This window comes from Electrona antarctica (assembly GCF_951216825.1).
Source record: "Electrona antarctica genome assembly, chromosome: 17".
NCBI classification, from domain to species: Eukaryota; Metazoa; Chordata; class Actinopteri; order Myctophiformes; family Myctophidae; genus Electrona; species Electrona antarctica.
The window spans coordinates 12,492,678-12,510,071 of record NC_136798.1 but is presented as its reverse complement, the minus strand read 5'-3'; the positions used below and the strand labels follow the sequence as shown (position 1 = coordinate 12,510,071).

At 47.3% G+C, this 17,394-nt stretch overlaps 1 protein-coding gene across 1 annotated transcript in view; it reads left to right on the top strand.

The window, feature by feature from the left end:
* LOC306941336 (nesprin-1-like) overlaps positions 1-17,394 on the top strand; it is a 149,346-nt gene that overhangs the window by 62,367 nt on the left and 69,585 nt on the right. The window contains 13 exon segments of the mRNA XM_079526753.1: positions 629-894; positions 1,390-1,546; positions 5,193-5,591; positions 5,709-7,313; positions 8,222-8,559; positions 10,324-10,468; positions 11,856-12,074; positions 13,838-14,160; positions 14,341-14,506; positions 14,680-14,835; positions 15,581-15,733; positions 16,453-16,635; positions 17,095-17,232. Of these exon segments, the coding sequence (XP_079382879.1) occupies positions 629-894; positions 1,390-1,546; positions 5,193-5,591; positions 5,709-7,313; positions 8,222-8,559; positions 10,324-10,468; positions 11,856-12,074; positions 13,838-14,160; positions 14,341-14,506; positions 14,680-14,835; positions 15,581-15,733; positions 16,453-16,635; positions 17,095-17,232 (4,248 nt within the window).

Genomic DNA, 17,394 nt, shown 5'->3' with positions numbered 1-17,394 from the left:
TAAATACTTTATAAATTAATGTAATTTAATTATACATTAATAATTAAAGGAGCATTCAGTGATTTGGGTGATTTGGAAAAAACCCCGGTCCGCCCCGGTAACAAGATGTGCACATGCGCACACTCTACACCAACAGCACGTGCACCAAGGCCCGCCCCACTCTATCATGATTGGAGGAAGGCCCCTCTCATCCTGATTGGATGAAGGCTTTGCCACCCAAAGCCCAAATCGAAACTAGGGTTTTTTGACCCCAGGGGCTCACTGGGGACAGGGAGGAAGTCCTTATATGGTCAGCACACTTTATAGTAGGGAGGATTATCCAAAAAATAAGAAAAAATAAGTGATATTTGAATTAAGTGAAATCACTGAATATACCTTTAAGCATCAGGAAACCGATGTATTGTGCAGTCCAAGTAGGGAATAAGACATTACCCTAGGTGAAGGCCTTTAAGTATCTTTGGGTCTTGTTCAGGAGTGAGGGGAGGACGTAGAAGGAGATCAGCTGGAAAAACGGGTGGGGCTTTCCTGACATATATATATATATATATATTCTTAGAGGCTAATATTTACTGTAGCCTACAGTATGAATAACATACTTCCTCTCATCTTGCTGTGCTCTCTCCTGCAGGAGTTCCTTCAGCAGGTCAGGGACCGGCAGTCTGAGATAGCCCAGCTGAACGATGCTGTCGCTGGGCTGACGGAGGGCCAGGATTCCACCGCCCTGGAGGACATAGGAGGTCTGAGGAGGAGCTGGATGGAGCTGGGCCAGAGGGCTGAGGAGCTGGAGGCCCAGCGGGGGGACGACATGCAGAGGAGTGGGGAGTACCAGGAGAGCGTGGCTGCAGTGGAGGAGCTCTTCCACCAAGTGTCCAGGGAGTGGGACTACCTAGCCAGGTACGGATCTACTACTGTATCTATACAGAGGTGGAAGAAGTACTCCGTGTGCGAAACGGCTTTTGAGTAAAAGTAGAAAAGTATTGACATCAAAGTATACTTAAAATAACAAAAGTAAAAGTACAAATTATTTGTCAATTTGTCAAAATCTTTTGAAATTAGCAAGCCTTCATTGTAGGTTGGATATTATTTGCAATAAATTATGGCTTTATAAGTTAATGCATGTTTTTTAATAAATTAAAAGTAACTTGTAACTAAGGTTTAAGGAGTAAAAAGTACAATATTTTCTTTACTCAAAAAATTTGAACTAAAAAACATTACTTCAGTAATGTACTTAGTTACGTTCCACCACTATCTATTTATAGGGATTTATTGTCTCCACCAGGCCGAAGGCATGGGGAGAGTATTTTTTTTGTTTATTTATTTATTTGGCAAATAAAGTGGAGGTAGTACGCCTGATATCCTGTGTGTATTTTACTGTATGTATGTAACCAGGGCAGACACAGAGAGTACCAGTGAGCATCTAGAGGCTCTGAGGAAGCTATCCAGTGACCTTGAGGAGCAGAGAGGAACTCTAGAGGAGCTCAGGGACCAGCGACAGGCTGTCCTGCCCCGACTCAGCCTGCTGGACAAGGAGCTGGTCAAGCAACAGGTGGGACTCAGCTCTTCAACTACCGTTTATAGCAGTGGTTCCCAAACATTAAGGACCCCCAAAGTGACACTAATTAGCCCGCGGACCCCCCTTTGAAAAGATAATGCCAGTCATGCCTGTCACCCCCATAAGAGAAGAGTTTTACGGCTCTAGCAGTGATTCTCAACCCGTTTAATTTCAAGGACCCCTAGTTTTACATGCATTAGTCTACGGACCCCCATTTAATGGCATTAAATCTCTGAGACCCCATGTTTAGTTGAAACATGTTTTCACAATTATTTATTTTACTTGAACTAGCCATGTGTTTCAACAAATTATTTTTACCTATACTTTTTCCTCCCATTTTCCCCGAATGCCCAGATCTTGCCCTCTTTTTGAGTCTGGCTTGAGGAAATAGAAATCAGTGAGGGGTGCTCTTATCATCATACATCATCTCATTCTGGCCAATCACAATTTGCGTCCTCACTTTTCCTCTTCACTTTTCTGCCCTCGCTTTTATCTTCATTATGTATTTTGCTCAGCCAATCAAATCATCGCTATGGGGTGATCAGCCAATCACAAGACAATGTTTGTGTTTACATACACAAACACGGAAAGCTGGGAATGGGAAACAGGACTAACACTTATAACGTCATGTGGTAGTCGAGTCTATGGACTTTTAGTGTTTGATTTAAGCAGTGACGTCATGTGGCAGCCACAGTGGGCGCCCCTCACTTCACAGTTCACACTAGTGTGATTTTCGAGGGGCGCAAGCCCCTCCTACGCCCAGCTTTCCGGGTTTGTGTGAACACAAACATTGACTTGTGATTGGCTGATCACCCCATAGCGATGATTTGATTGGCTGAGCAAAGTACATATTGAAGATAAAAGTGAGGGCCGGAAAGGTAAGACGCCAAAAGTGATTGGCGGGAATTACTTTTGTGATGATTTGATTGGCTGAGCACGGAATATGATGTATGAGGATGTATAATGATGTATGATGATAAGACCACCCCTCACTTCACACGAGTGTGATGTTTTATAATTTAACTTCGATATTACAATGAAACCATGCCCAAATATGGAGTCATTATGTCATAGATCATCATGGCTTTGCTTCGCGAATGAAGATCTAGGGAGGTGTATGTCCACGTCTGCTGCAGCCACGTTGGTGACTGGCAGGGCCAGCTTTTGACCAGCAAACTCGGCCACAACCGCTGCAGGGAAACGAGTGCTCTGATGTTTGTGCTGCATTTAATTTCTTTCTTTTTCTTCTCTTTTCTTCTTTTCGGCGGTCGGTGTCTCTCAAAGGCAGACACGGCCACATGGCGGTATGAGGGCAAGTCTCGCGATTGGTGTTGACCAATGTGATATGCACGGAGGGATTTCTTTAGGCAATCCTTATATCTTTTATTTGGGCCCCCAACGTTACGGTGGCCAGAGGAGAGTTCACCGTCTGAGATCCAAATGAGGCCACACCCTCATTGGATCCCGACTTAGTTTAGTTTTTATTTGTTGCCGTTGTTAGTCGTGGATTCCAGTTCCCACCTGATGTTGTGTGGGAGTTCTGATTGGTCCAGATCATACTGAATAACCGCTAGCTTGCATAACGTCTTGAGACTAGGACTTAAGTCTAACATGTACAGGTCATCAGGTGTGTCTATCCCTCCAAAGAGGATGATACGATCTCCCACAACAATGCAACAGCACATCATATGCATCCTGCCTTTCTCTTTGGACCCAACCTTCTTCCAGGTGAATGTCTTTGAGTTGAATTTCCACATATAATTGACCTTATTGTTATGTGTAAATCCGTACAGCTCTCCATTGTAGGTAAAGACTGATTGCCCCCAGACTCCTTGTGGAATAAGCTGTGCAGAAGAGACCAACCTCAGCCAGAGGTTGGTCTCTGTGTCAAACACTCTGACGTTGTCCCGGCACCTCCCGACTACAAACATCTTTGTCCCAATGATGGTGGCAGTGGGACAGGTGAAACTATGTGGTGGAGTGCCTCTGGTGTTAATTAAAGTCCAGACCATTGTGGTGGTGTCCAACTTGTATATGTCATTAGTCCATGTAATCAGCGGGTTGTCATTATAGTATACAGTCTGTTGTTTGTATCCTCCATGGATAAACATAACCTTCCCCAAAACACAGGCTGAGTGGTCTTCCCTCCCTTCTGGAACAGTTCCAGAAACCTTGGTCTTGAACCATCTGTGGGTGTCGACATCAAATGCATAAAGCACGTTGCAGTACTTCATTGTGTCATATTTATAACCTCCCCAGATGTAGACATCTTCTATCAGCACAGCTGTGTGGTAGCGCCGATTGGACGGAATCTCAAGGTGACATTCTCCTCTTGTCACTGGGGTCAACTTCCTCCAGCGTAAAGTCACTGTGTTGAAGACATGCACATCAATCTGATCAGCCTTGTTATTCCTGACCCCTCCAAATGAGTAGACGTTGTCTCCCACGGCAACGGCAGCATGACCACGTCCATTAGGTCCTCCATTCAGATGTAGCGTCCAGCATAACATTTGTCACAACAGATCCGACAGGGTTTAACTTAGATTCTTCAAGACTCACTTTGTAACAGAATTGTGTCTTATTGCGTGCTCTAGCATTTATATCGGTTCAGTGGCACAAACGTCATGCGAGGTTTGACCAATCTACAAAGCTAATGGCTTGTTGACAGACAAGCTCTACACAGCAGACAGGCAGGCTCTACACAGCAGACAGGCAGGCTCTACACAGCAGACAGGCAGACAGGCTCTACACAGCAGACAGGCAGACAGGCTCTACACAGCAGACATACAGGCAGACAGACAGGCACTACACAGCAGACAGACATGCCCTACACAGCAGTCAGACAGGTATAATCCAGGAGTCATTTTTGAGGGGCGCTCCTATGCCCAGCGTTGTGTGTTTCTGTGTACCCCATAGCGATGATTTGATTGGCTGAGCAATGTGTGTACCCCATTTTTGGTCAACACCATGAACACTGAGACAGTGAGGAAGTGCAGTCTTTGCTGTAGTTTACTACAGAGACTGTCTACATGTGTGTTCCAAGTTATTGTCAATCCAGATGCCCAAGCATTTGTATGAGGAGACCGTTTGAGATGGTTGAGTCATGAATGACCATAGGCCTGTGATCACCAATACTCTTGGGGTCAAACACCATCTGTGTCTTCGTAACATTAAGAACAAGGTGGTTGTCATCACATCACTTTACAAAGCTCTGTACCTCTAAAAAGTAGTCAGCTAAATCCCTATCCTTATCCAGAAGGGCTAAGATGGCAGTATCATCCGAGAATTGAATGATGTAATTATTCGGGTTGCCACTTCTACACTCATTTGTGTACAGAGTAAAAAGGACAGGTGAGCTCACGCAGCCCTGAGGTGCTCCAGTACTCAGGGTTCTGCTCTCTGACATAGTGCCATTCACACTGACCCTTTGTGTACTTTGGGTCAAAAATGAATAGTATGGCTGAGTCTTAGTGGTTCACTGGTGGTACTCCCAGTAGTTAATTTCAATATAGGATAGGAAGGATAGTACTATCCCAGGATCTCCACTGATCACCTGTTTTTTTTCCTATAGCTCTTCAACTAGTGTTCAGCCACACAGTACAAAGACAGATTTGTGTTTGCCTTCCTGTCTTTCTCCCAGGTGGGGCACTTGGAGCAGCGATGGGCACAGTTGGACGGCTTGATTCAGCAGAAGATCCAGGACTCTGCTCAGACCCTGGAGGACCTGGCGCGTGTGGAGAACCAGCTGAGGGACGCCCGGGAGTGGGTGGAGGAGCAGCGGCCTGCCTTTACCTCTGCCCTAAAATCAAGCCCTCCTCCAGACCTGGCCCAGAGCTTCCTGTTCGACCACTTGAGTGTGTGTGTGGAGCTGGAGGCGCGGCAGCATCTGCTGGGCCAGGCGGTGAGCGAGGCCCAGGCGGTGGCCTCCAGGCTGGGGCTGAGTGAGAAGAGGTGCCTGCAGGAGCTGGTTGAACAAGCCCAGACTGAGGTGGAGGCCCTGGGATCCAGAGTGACGCAAAGGAGGAAGTACCTCAGTAAGGTAGACAGACTTTGCATGCTTGGAAACAAATTAAAAACAATATACTGTAGGCCTGTGTTTGTACATGATGAAGGTCTAAGGTTATTATTACTGTGTGATACTTTTATTGTTCTCTAGGCCTTCACAGAGAGAACACAGTTCCTCCACGGCCTGGGGAGGGCGCTGTCCTGGGTTCAGGAGCAGGAGAGGAAGGCTCTAGTAGACGACCACATAGCACTTCTCCCTGAAGACCTAACCAAGCAGGTTGCTTCTTGTCGCGGTGTCCAGAGTGGCCTAAGGGCATACCAAGGGGAGCTGGCTTCTCTGTGGGCACAGGGACGAGAGCTGGAGAGAGATGCCTCTGACAAAGAGAGATCAGAGACCCTGGCTAGACTGGAAGAGCTGCAGGCAGCCTTTGAGATGGCTCTTCAGAGAACCACCCGGCGTCTGGCCGACTTAGACAAAGCCTTGACCTCTAGGAAGTACTTCCATGTTGACCTGGACAAGACATGCCATTGGCTGAGACGGGCAGACGCTGTTACCTTCTCTGAAATCGATTTAACCAACACTGAGGACGATTCAGAATTACAAACACAGTTGTCCAAGTACCAAAATGTTCTGGAACAAGCTTCGGAATACGAGAACCTCCTACTCATCGTCCAAAGAATCGGTCAGGAGATCCTCCCGACTCTGAACGAGATCGACCACTGCTACCTGGATGAGAGGCTCAACGCCCTGCCTCAGCAGTACAACACCATCTTGGCTCTAGCCAAAGAGAAGAGAGACAGAGTCCAGCAGGTAATCCTAGAGAGAAAAGAGTTCAGCACTTTCTTTGATATCACCCGTAATGCACTGGAGGAGCTACAGGAGCAGTATGACAATCTGGAGCAGAAGACTATCGGTGTTAGTGAAGAGGAGGCTGTTCATCTAAATAACGAATACAGAAATTTAAATGGAAGCCTGTCGCACCTTTGCCCTGCTGTGAGAGAACTCAAGGGGAAAAATGAGGGGTTTATTAGTAGGGGCCAACAATGCAGAGCTGAAGAGACTTTACAGTTGGTCTGCCTCCACGACAGCCTGAAAAGGAAAATTGATGGAAAAATTCAATGCTTTGACAATTCTTTGAAAACGTTGCTTGAGTACGGCACAGTGACAACTAAGCTGGGGTCAGAGTTAAAGACTGTGAAAGAGAAGCTAGTAGAACTCAAGTCAAAGCCCAGCTTGAGTGTCACAGATAAAGTCACAGGTCTTTATTTACAACTTGAATGTCTGGAGAGTATAAGCTCACAAGTAGAAGAATGTAAACAAAAAACTGGAGACCTCGGTCTGCACATTGACCCAGCTGCCATCCATGAACTGACCACGCGGCAGGAAACATTGCAATCTCTGCGGTCGGACGTGATAAGCTGTATCAGAGAAAGTGAAAGGCATGTCAGAAAGAACGAGGATTTTAAGATTGAGCTTGAGAAAGCATTTCAGTGGTGGGGGAACATGAAGGACAAATTGGGGGAGCCTTTGACCCTGTCAGAGGTCAAACTTGAGAAGGTGCAAGAGGAAGTGAGGAGAATGAAGATTGTATATGAGGAAGTGCAGTGCATACTGAGGGTGGTAGATGCTTTGGGTTGTAGAGAGAAGCAGAGATATAGCAGTAGAAAAGTGGCAGTTCCTACCCATGTAGAGGAGAAACTACAGGAGCTGACGCAGCTGGGAATTGACGCTCAGCAATCAATTAACACTAAACAGGTGAGAGTGTGTCCTATGCTCTTTTTTGCTCTTTTCTTAACCCTGCAAGACCTTTTATCAGCGTTAAAGGTCAAAGGTCATAGGTTAAAAATTGAGTCCAGAGATTTTGAAGTTCATAGGTTAAAAATTGAGTCCAGAGATTTTGAAGTTGGCATTGCAATGAACATCAATGGTGATGTTTAGGCGAAAAAAGAACAGCATTTCTTTAATTAATGAATTAAAATATGTTGTATATTTGCAACGGTGGGTCTAGCAGGGTTAAACATGTAGAATGTAGATGATATAAAACATCCAAAGTGATTGGAAAGTTATTAAAGCTCATGACTTTAATCCATTATTCATTACTTTAACCTGCTGAATAATCTCCCCATTCCCTATTCCTCTTGTATCAATATTTATAGGCTAAGGGCAACCAAACGGAAACATTAGCCCGTTTTAGAGATGCTACAAAGTTTTAATAAGTAAGCGATAAGTGATGCTTAATTTATAACCTTTTTGTAGCAGTTGAGTAGATCCCAGAAGATTCATGTTGAATAAAAGGGAAAGAAGGATACAAGTATGCCACTCACATTGTACCATATTGCCATGCTTTTATAGAGAGACAGAGAGGTTACTATTCATTTCATTCTCTTAATTCCTGGAGGGGACTAATGATATTTTGTAAAGTAGAGAGCATACAATTAAGAATGTCCTTCCAACAAGATATTTACATAATTTCAAATAAAGGACACGCCTGCTCAGTGTGAATAATAATATTTGGTATGCTGGCAATTTTAAGACCTGTATTATTATCTGTATTAGCTGTTATTAACAGTTATAACATGTTTGTGGATGGGATCAGTTGTGTTCTGTAAGCAATGTATTTATTTATGTTTATGTTCTGAATATGTGATCTTTGCATTTCCCAGCTGGCTGTGATTCAAGCCCTTTCTTTAGTCAAGAGGCACCATACATCCCAGCAGTCTGCCCAGAAATGGCTGGACAGTGCAGGGGCTTTCCTCCAGATGGCCAGCCAGGGAGTAGAGCTGGAGAACCTGACGGAGAGCCTCGCCGAGCTAGAGGAGATCTTAGCCCAAGAACAAGTATTCAAAACCGCTTTAGAGGAGCTGGAGTCCTTGGCTACTCACATGGAGAACTTTGTGGCACCAGGAGTGAAGAATGTACTCACACAAAAATGTGAGGCAATGCAGCTGAAAATGTCAGAGCTCAAACGGCAACTACATGAGCACAGAGAGACACTGCAGAAGTAAGTGTGCGTGAGTGCGTGTGTGCGTGCGTGTGTGTGTGTGTGTGTGTGTGTGTGTGTGTGTGTGTGTGTGTGTGTGTGTGTGTGTGTGTGTGTGCGTGCGCGCACGCGCGCGCGCGTGCGTGCGTGCGTGCGTGCGTGCGTGCGTGCGTGCGTGCGTGCGTGCGTGCGTGCGTGCGTGCGTGCGTGCGTGCGTGCGTGCGTGCGTGCGTGCGTGCGTGCGTGCGTGCGTGCGTGCGTGCGTGCGTGCGTGCGTGCGTGCGTGCGTGCGTGCGTGCGTGCGTGCGTGCGTGCGTGCGTGCGTGCGTGCGTGCGTGCGTGCGTGCGTGCGTGCGTGCGTGCGTGCGTGCGTGCGTGCGTGCGTGCGTGCGTGCGTGCGTGCGTGCGTGCGTGCGTGCGTGCGTGCGTGCGTGCGTGCGTGCGTGCGTGCGTGCGTGCGTGCGTGCGTGCGTGCGTGCGTGCGTGCGTGCGTGCGTGCGTGCGTGCGTGCGTGCGTGCGTGCGTGCGTGCGTGCGTGCGTGCGTGCGTGCGTGCGTGCGTGCGTGCGTGCGTGCGTGCGTGCGTGCGTGCGTGCGTGCGTGCGTGCGTGCGTGCGTGCGTGCGTGCGTGCGTGCGTGCGTGCGTGCGTGCGTGCGTGCGTGCGTGCGTGCGTGCGTGCGTGCGTGCGTGCGTGCGTGCGTGCGTGCGTGCGTGCGTGCGTGCGTGCGTGCGTGCGTGCGTGCGTGCGTGCGTGCGTGCGTGCGTGCGTGCGTGCGTGCGTGCGTGCGTGCGTGCGTGCGTGCGTGCGTGCGTGCGTGCGTGCGTGCGTGCGTGCGTGCGTGCGTGCGTGCGTGCGTGCGTGCGTGCGTGCGTGCGTGCGTGCGTGCGTGCGTGCGTGCGTGCGTGCGTGCGTGCGTGCGTGCGTCTGTCTGTCTGTCTGTCTGTCTGTCTGTCTGTCTGTCTGTCTGTCTGTCTGTCTGTCTGTCTGTCTGTCTGTCTGTCTGTCTGTCTGTCTGTCTGTCTGTCTGTCTGTCTGTCTGTCTGTCTGTCTGTCTGTCTGTCTGTCTGTCTGTCTGTCTGTCTGTCTGTCTGTCTGTCTGTCTGTCTGTCTGTCTGTCTGTCTGTCTGTCTGTCTGTCTGTCTGTCTGTCTGTCTGTCTGTCTGTCTGTCTGTCTGTCTGTCTGTCTGTCTGTCTGTCTGTCTGTCTGTCTGTCTGTCTGTCTGTCTGTCTGTCTGTCTGTCTGTCTGTCTGTCTGTCTGTCTGTCTGTCTGTCTGTCTGTCTGTCTGTCTGTCTGTCTGTCTGTCTGTCTGTCTGTCTGTCTGTCTGTCTGTCTGTCTGTCTGTCTGTCTGTCTGTCTGTCTGTCTGTCTGTCTGTCTGTCTGTCTGTCTGTCTGTCTGTCTGTCTGTCTGTCTGTCTGTCTGTCTGTCTGTCTGTCTGTCTGTCTGTCTGTCTGTCTGTCTGTCTGTCTGTCTGTCTGTCTGTGGGGGGGGGGGACCTTGAGGGCGTGACATGGGGATTCAGTTGGTTTTCTATTAAGCCAATGGGAGACCGACCCATAGTCTGAACGGCATAAAACCCATATTCTGAACGCCGCAACGTGAAGCGGTATTGGCTGCATACTCTGAACACCGCAACGTGAAGCCGTGAGCTGAGGCTGCGGCACACAAACTGATTATAGAACTTGCTGCAGCTGGCAGTTTTGACTGAGTCATTCTTGTTTGTAATTGTATTAGTATTACAAACAGTATTACCATACTGCAATTTGCATGATTTTCTTTCTAGGTGTAGTTCTCAATGGAGCTGCTTCCGAAATGAGAGAGAGACACTGATTGAACAAATGAACAAAGCAGAAAGAGGGATGGCCATTTTCGACACAGCAAAAGCAGCCAATAGCCTGGAGGCAGAGGACAAGCGTCAGAGATACAAGGTAGGACATTGCATGTGTCATTGTCTCCACCAGGCCGAAGGCATGGGGAGAGAGTATGTTTTGCACTCCGTCCGTGTGTGTGTCCGTCCTTCCGTCCGTCTGTGTACAGCTAATCTCCGGCACCGTTAACCCGGTCGATGCCAAACTTTGCACACACACTCCCTGGATGCCAACGATGAACCTCTGCCCCACATTTTCCAGAACGGCCTGTTATAGCGCCACCATGAGGCAGCTTTTCAATTTTTTGGTGTGGTGTAAACCACTCCTACAACTGGCTTTGTTAGTTTACGTGTCTGTCTCTCTGTCTGTTCGTACCAAAAAATGAGCATGGTTGCTATGGTCACCCAGTTCACACGCGTGTGATTTCATTACGTCAGACATTACGTCAGACCACAGCTGATCAGTCTATATAAGACCTTACACCACTCAGTTCACACGGGTGTGATTTTTTTACCTAAAACTGCACCGATCTGCGTGAAACATTGCATGCACACTCCCTAGAGGCCAAGGACAAACCTTTGACCTGCATTTTCCGCATCTGCCTTTTATAGCGCCACCAGGAGGCCGACTTTTGTAAAACACATTTTTTGATATTACTCCTCCAAATTCTGTCCAAAAATCTCACAATTCGTTACACAGTATCTCTATGGTCATGTGCTCAAGTCGGATCTGTCCGATATTTCATATTCCATCCTAATTGGCTATAATTGGCTTTCACAGTTTGCAAGATTGCCCCGTTTTGAACAAAAGCCTCAAATCATGAACGCAGCGTGCAATTTACGTCAAATCTTTCTCACATTTTCTTACTAGGCTGAGGAATATATCCCACCCTTTTCACATTGGCCTGTTATAGCGCCACCAACAGGTTGATTTTTGCAAAACACATTTTTGGAACAAAATGCCTTAAGTCATCCAATTGCCATCAAAGGCGTATGAAGAAATGGCACCGTTTTCACATTGGCCTATTATAGCGACACCAGGAGGCCACAACCTGCCCTGGTGGAGACCTGTGCCCCGAGGGGCACTTTTTCTAGTTGCTTATAGATCTTTCATTAAATGTACATGTTCATGACGATCTTTGCTGAATGTCTTTCCCCTTCTCTCTCTCCCTCTTTCCTGTCAGTCTTCACTTGATACTATCAATAATGGCAGAAAAGGCAAAAAAAACAAATCTTTAAAAAGAAAATCAGTTTCAGTTTGTTTTATCTGTTGACATTAGCAATAACAAGTCATTGTTATTTAATTATTATCAGTAATAGTAATTCAACAATTAAGTGTGAATCTATAAATGAGTCAGGATGGGAATTCTGCTATTTACCATTTTTGCGCCAAATGCGGATCATATTTCACGTCTACATTTAGTTTTTCTCTCTTTCTCCTGCTGTAGTCCCTAGTGACTCAGATTGATGCACTGGAGCAACCCTTGACAACCCTGAGAGAGAAGACAGCAGAACTAGATCAGATCAGCTCTGAGTCCAGCAAAGCTGTCACCAGCCACTCTGTGTCGTCTCTATGGCAACGCTGGAGTCGGCTCCACAGTGTTGCCCGTGCCCAGGAGAGGGCGCTGGAGGACACAGCCAGGGAATGGAGGAACTTCACTGACAAGGTAAGATGGAAGAATATTCAATGTGTTGATGTTCTTCTGATGTGTACCGTATGTAGATGGATAGAAGGATGATAGATGGAATGATTTCTGCAAATGTGTGTATAGTATGTGTACTTGATTACATGTTTGTATGAGTGAGCACATGTATGCACATCTGTGTGGGACGTACAGTAATAATAAAATCACACCTGAAGTCACTAAAGTGAGGGGTGCTCTCATCATCATACATCATCTCATTCCGGCCAATCACAATTTGCGTCCTCACTTTTCCGTCTTCAATTTTCTGCCCTCACTTTTATGTACTTTGCTCAGCCAATCAAATCATCGCTATGGGGTGATCAGCCAATTACAAGCCAATGATTGTGCTCACACAAACCCGGAAAGCTGGCCATAGGAGGGGCTAGCGCCCCTCAAAAAATACAATCTGATATAGTAAATTATAAAATAAATAATTTGTAACTTTTTGTATAGTTCTATATTGCAATAATAATGTGTGGTTGTCACAAAATCCCAAAGCACGCCTGCACTACACCAATGAACCGCTGCTATAGTGAGCCTTAACCACTTAAGCTCTAAATACTTTGTCGTACAACGAACAGCGTAATTAGAACACAATCACGATGCATTGGGATCTTGTATTATTTCCTATAATGCCATGCCCAAAATAGGGATGGCAGATTGATGTGGTGAAGTGGTTAATACAGCACATTACAGCAGTGGAAAGACTCTTGCTTGTGTAAATTGAGGTCAACCACACACTACAGCAACAGCTGAGTAAATGGGTGTAGTGTGATGCAATTCCAGGCTTCAGGCCAGTCGCGCGCTCCCGCCAAAGCATGTTGTCGTGAAAGCAGTCTCCCGCCCTCCGACCCATTTCTAGTCTGACAGTTACCAGCCTCCAGCTCACCAGAATTCCCACAAAGCATTGCTCTGGACGCGGAGGAAATGACATCATAGCGTAGGAAGTTCTCACTTCCTTTTATGTGGCACATTCTTGTTGTCCACTGACTTTCTATGGCCCCATTGTTCAGCTGCATACAGTATGTTGTCATCCTGTACACAGGGTCTCTTGACACCGGTTTCTGCCGATGAATAAAGATAACTCTTAACAATTAACAATGAATGAAGTAGCCAGATACGTTATCATAATGATATGCTAATTGCCCCTGCAGGATCAATATTATTAATAACGTGATTATGGTATGTACAGTAATCATCCACTTATCACTTGTTTATTGTATTACTATAAGCCATGGAAATAAAATGACACTCTTCTGGGATAAATTAAATGACATCTAATTGGAACATGAATCTTGGTCAGGGCCGGATTAACACCTCTGAGGGCCCCTGGGCACTGAAGCTCGAAGGGCCCCCCTTCACGCGCGCGCAACATTTTTTGCTGTTTCGGGGCCGTTTTATGCCGTTATATTGGCCTATTTCCGGTCGCCTACCCCCCCCAGAGTGACAGCCAATCTATGCTGCTTTACACACAATTGCACTTTTCAGCTGCCCTTCTCACCAACAATAAAACACTAATCTTTTTAGACACCATTTATTTAATTCGGATTAGCAGGGACATTTTCTGTGGAGCTTAAAAAAATATCTTTTTTTTCTTTTTCTTTTTAGGGGCCCCTGGTGCCCAAGGGCCCCTGGGCACGTGCCCAAAGTGCCCATATGGTAGATCCGGCCCTGATCTTGGTCCATTGCATAGTGCATTCCAGGAACCTTAATAGACCATTAACTCAGCCTCGCCTGTCTTCCAGATGGAGAAGGTGCGCTCCGTGTCCATTGACCTCCACGGGCGTGTTCCCGACAGCACGGTGGAGAAGGCGGCCACCAGGGCGGCGCTACAGAGCCTTCTGGAGTACCATGACTCCTTCAGCCAAGAGGTGGAGAGAGAGCTGTCCGCTCTGGCCCTTCTGGCACAACACACACTCTGTCTCAGAGGAGAGGAGGAGCAAGTGGAGGAGGAGGAGCAGGAGGAGGATGAGAAGGAGGAGGAAGAGAAGGACCGAAGGACAGAGAATGAACAGGAGGAGACGACATGCCTGGATGAGATCAGGAGCATGCAAGAGGAGTGTGAGAAGTGAGTGCAGCGGGGAAAAGTGTTAGAAATGAGAGGAAACTATGAAAAGTGACTTCAATGTTTGCGTTTACACACTTTTGTCTTCAATGTTTGTGTTTACACAAACATTGCAGTCAGTACCAGACTGCCAGTAGCTACAGCATGTGTCTTGAAAGAAACCTGGCTTCTTGTGTGTTCCAGCTTGGTGTTGCAGGTGCGCTCTAGCAGGGCCCAGGTGCAGCAGGAGCTGAGGGAGAGGGAGGAGGTGGAGAAGGAGCTGGGCCTCGTCAAAGGCTGGATCCAAGACACCCGCGGACTCCTGCTGAGTCCTACTGCTGACCTGGATTCACTGCTGCAAGAGCTAGAGGTACATGCACGCACGCACGCACGCACGCACGCACGCACGCACGCACGCACGCACGCACGCACGCACGCACGCACGCACGCACGCACGCACGCACGCACGCACGCACACACACACACACACACACTGGGACTGTAAATATAATAATCGTCTCGTTTGTCGTGGTGACCTTGTAGACTGCACACGGTGAGGTCATCAGTAGGCGTCAGAGTGTGGAGCGTATGACGGAGCTCCAGCAGTCCAAGTACCAGGACCTCCAGGCTGGCCTGCCCTCTGAACTCAGCATGCAGCTGGCCGAGGTGGCCCTCGCTCTGGGCTCCGCTGAGGACCAGGTAAGCCCTCCTCACACTGCTATGGTCATCTGAGTTTATCGTGTGTCTCATTATTGTCTCACACATGGGCAACATGGACTAATATGGTATGGTTTTTGTTGTTGTTGTTGTTATGTTTAGTGTACTAAACTGTATGAATATACAGTTCAAGTAGCAAAACTGTATTTCTGACTTTTATTTGGGTGTCATACGGTAATACAGGGGACTGGATCACGTTTTCTTGAACAGCATTAATTTCAAGGCGTGTTGAAAGATCTACAGATACAGTAGTACTGGCCAACTGAAAATAAATAAATTAATATTGGTATAGGCATAATCTAATTTCAGCCAGATAACACACAAATAGATTGAGCACATTTCATTCATAAAATGTAAATACAAGTCTGAATATCTTGGCGTTCAGGCTCTGCTATTACTCCACTACACGGCATATTAGAAAGAGCCGGGGAATACAGAACACTATGGGAAAGCATAGCCGTGGTGGTGCAGGGTGATGTTAGGAGCAAACAAAGCGCATACAACGTTCAGTGGCCCTGACAGCAAGCGGAATTACAATGATCCGATGATAGGTCAGCTACATACAATAGCACGTACGGAACATTCTGTGCATGGATCACATAGTGCTGTGCATTCCTGTAAACCCCTCGAGTGTATCTGCTTTCACTAGCTTGCAGGCTATACAGCATCATGTTGCTATTATTGCTCTATATGACAGTATACCGAGTGTCTCATCCATCTGCTTTAGGTCCAGGCGAGAGAACGGGAGGTTCAGCAGACCAGAGATGTGAAGGAAGACTTCAGCTCCAGACTTCAAGACATCGAGGGCAAGCTGAAGAGCATCTCTCTGAAACTTGGAGACAAGGCTTCCGACCTGGAGCAGGCCAGAGAGGAGACCAAAGTAATCAAGCAGACAGATTGACTAATTAACAAGCAATTAGCCCTAATTAAACCACCAATTTATTTTGCAGATGTTGGGGTTAATGAATGGTGGGTTGAGGTGTGTGTGTGTGTGTGTGTGTGTGTGCGTGCGTGCGTGCGTGCGTGCGTGCGTGCGTGCGTGCGTGCGTGCGTGCGTGCGTGCGTGCGTGCGTGCGTGCGTGCGTGCGTGCGTGCGTGCGTGCGTGCGTGCGTGCGTGCGTGCGTGCGTGCGTGCGTGCGTGCGTGCGTGCGTGCGTGCGTGCGTGCGTGCGTGCGTGCGTGCGTGCGTGCGTGGGTAATGGCCTGTGCTGAATCCACCTTACAAGAGTGACCCACTTTAAGAAATATTCCAGATGGGATTCTGACCACTTTATCCCCTGCATTCCTCCACACCTCCTTCCTCCTCTAATCCCAACTCTAAAACACCTCTTTTCTTCCTTCTCTTATCTCTCCTCTACTCTGCCCTCTTCTGCCGAGAGGCCCTAAGCCCAAACTGCATGTGGCGAATAAAAAATAAATAAAATAACATCTGCAATTCAAACAGATGGAAATAACCACCTGGGGTGTGAGGTTCTACTGATATTATGTTTCCTTACAATCCCTCTCCTCTCCTCTCCTCTCCTCTCCTCTCCTCTCCTCTCCTCTCCTCTCCTCTCCTCTCCTCTCCTCTCCTCTCCTCTCCTCTCCTCTCCTCCCCAGTGTCTTTGTGAGGAGTGTGATGGGTGTGGTCGTTCCCTGGCAGAGTTAGGTGTAGCTGTGCAGGAGTTTGGGGAGCAGAACCCTCTGCTGTGTAAGCAGCTGGGCGATGCTCTAGCCAAACTGGCCGAGGTGCAGCGCCATACCACACAGCTGGCCCAGGACAGGGCCAACAGACTGAAGAAGGTGAGACAGGAACTCAATGCACTGCCCCATCACCTGGAACAAAAAATAACCCATATTGCATATTTCGACAAATGTACTCTCTACTGTAGTTCAAAAATAATTTGCAGTGCATTATTTATATTAGCAGCAATCTGAAGGATGTCTAGGTCTAGGAGTTGTGGAATAAAAGAAAATGCATAGTGCATCCATCGTAGCTTAACATGATGCAGAAGAAGTATTTAAAATGTTGATTGAATTTTGATTATTCACTTTACATACAGTACAGTAGGTTTTTATGAAGCCTAGCTGCATGCTCTTATCTTGCACCTTGTACATTGCTCTGGATAAGCGTCTGCTAAATGCCAAGCAATTGCTTGCAGGATTGCTAATTTAGTGTCTGCTAAATTAATTCATGTTTTGAAAATGCATTGTTATATTGTTCCTGTTATATATTGTACCGCTTCGTTCCTGTCCGAGCAGGCAGAGAGGCAGCTAGAAGAATATAAAGGGATGAGGGCATTCATCCTGGGCTGGACAGAGAAGGCAGAGGCCCTGGTCACTGGCAACATCATTTGGAGTTCTGCCTCCCAACTGCAGGAGCAAATCAGAACACACCAGGTGGGAATATATAATGAGTATTTTTACCACGGCGTGTTTCTGTCCCTAGTACCCTCTAAATGTTAGTTAGAACCCATGCATCCAGAATATGGAGGCATGGGTTCAGGCAATCTAATGTACAGGAAATTAAATGTAATTTCAAGTAAGTATTTAAGTCACATT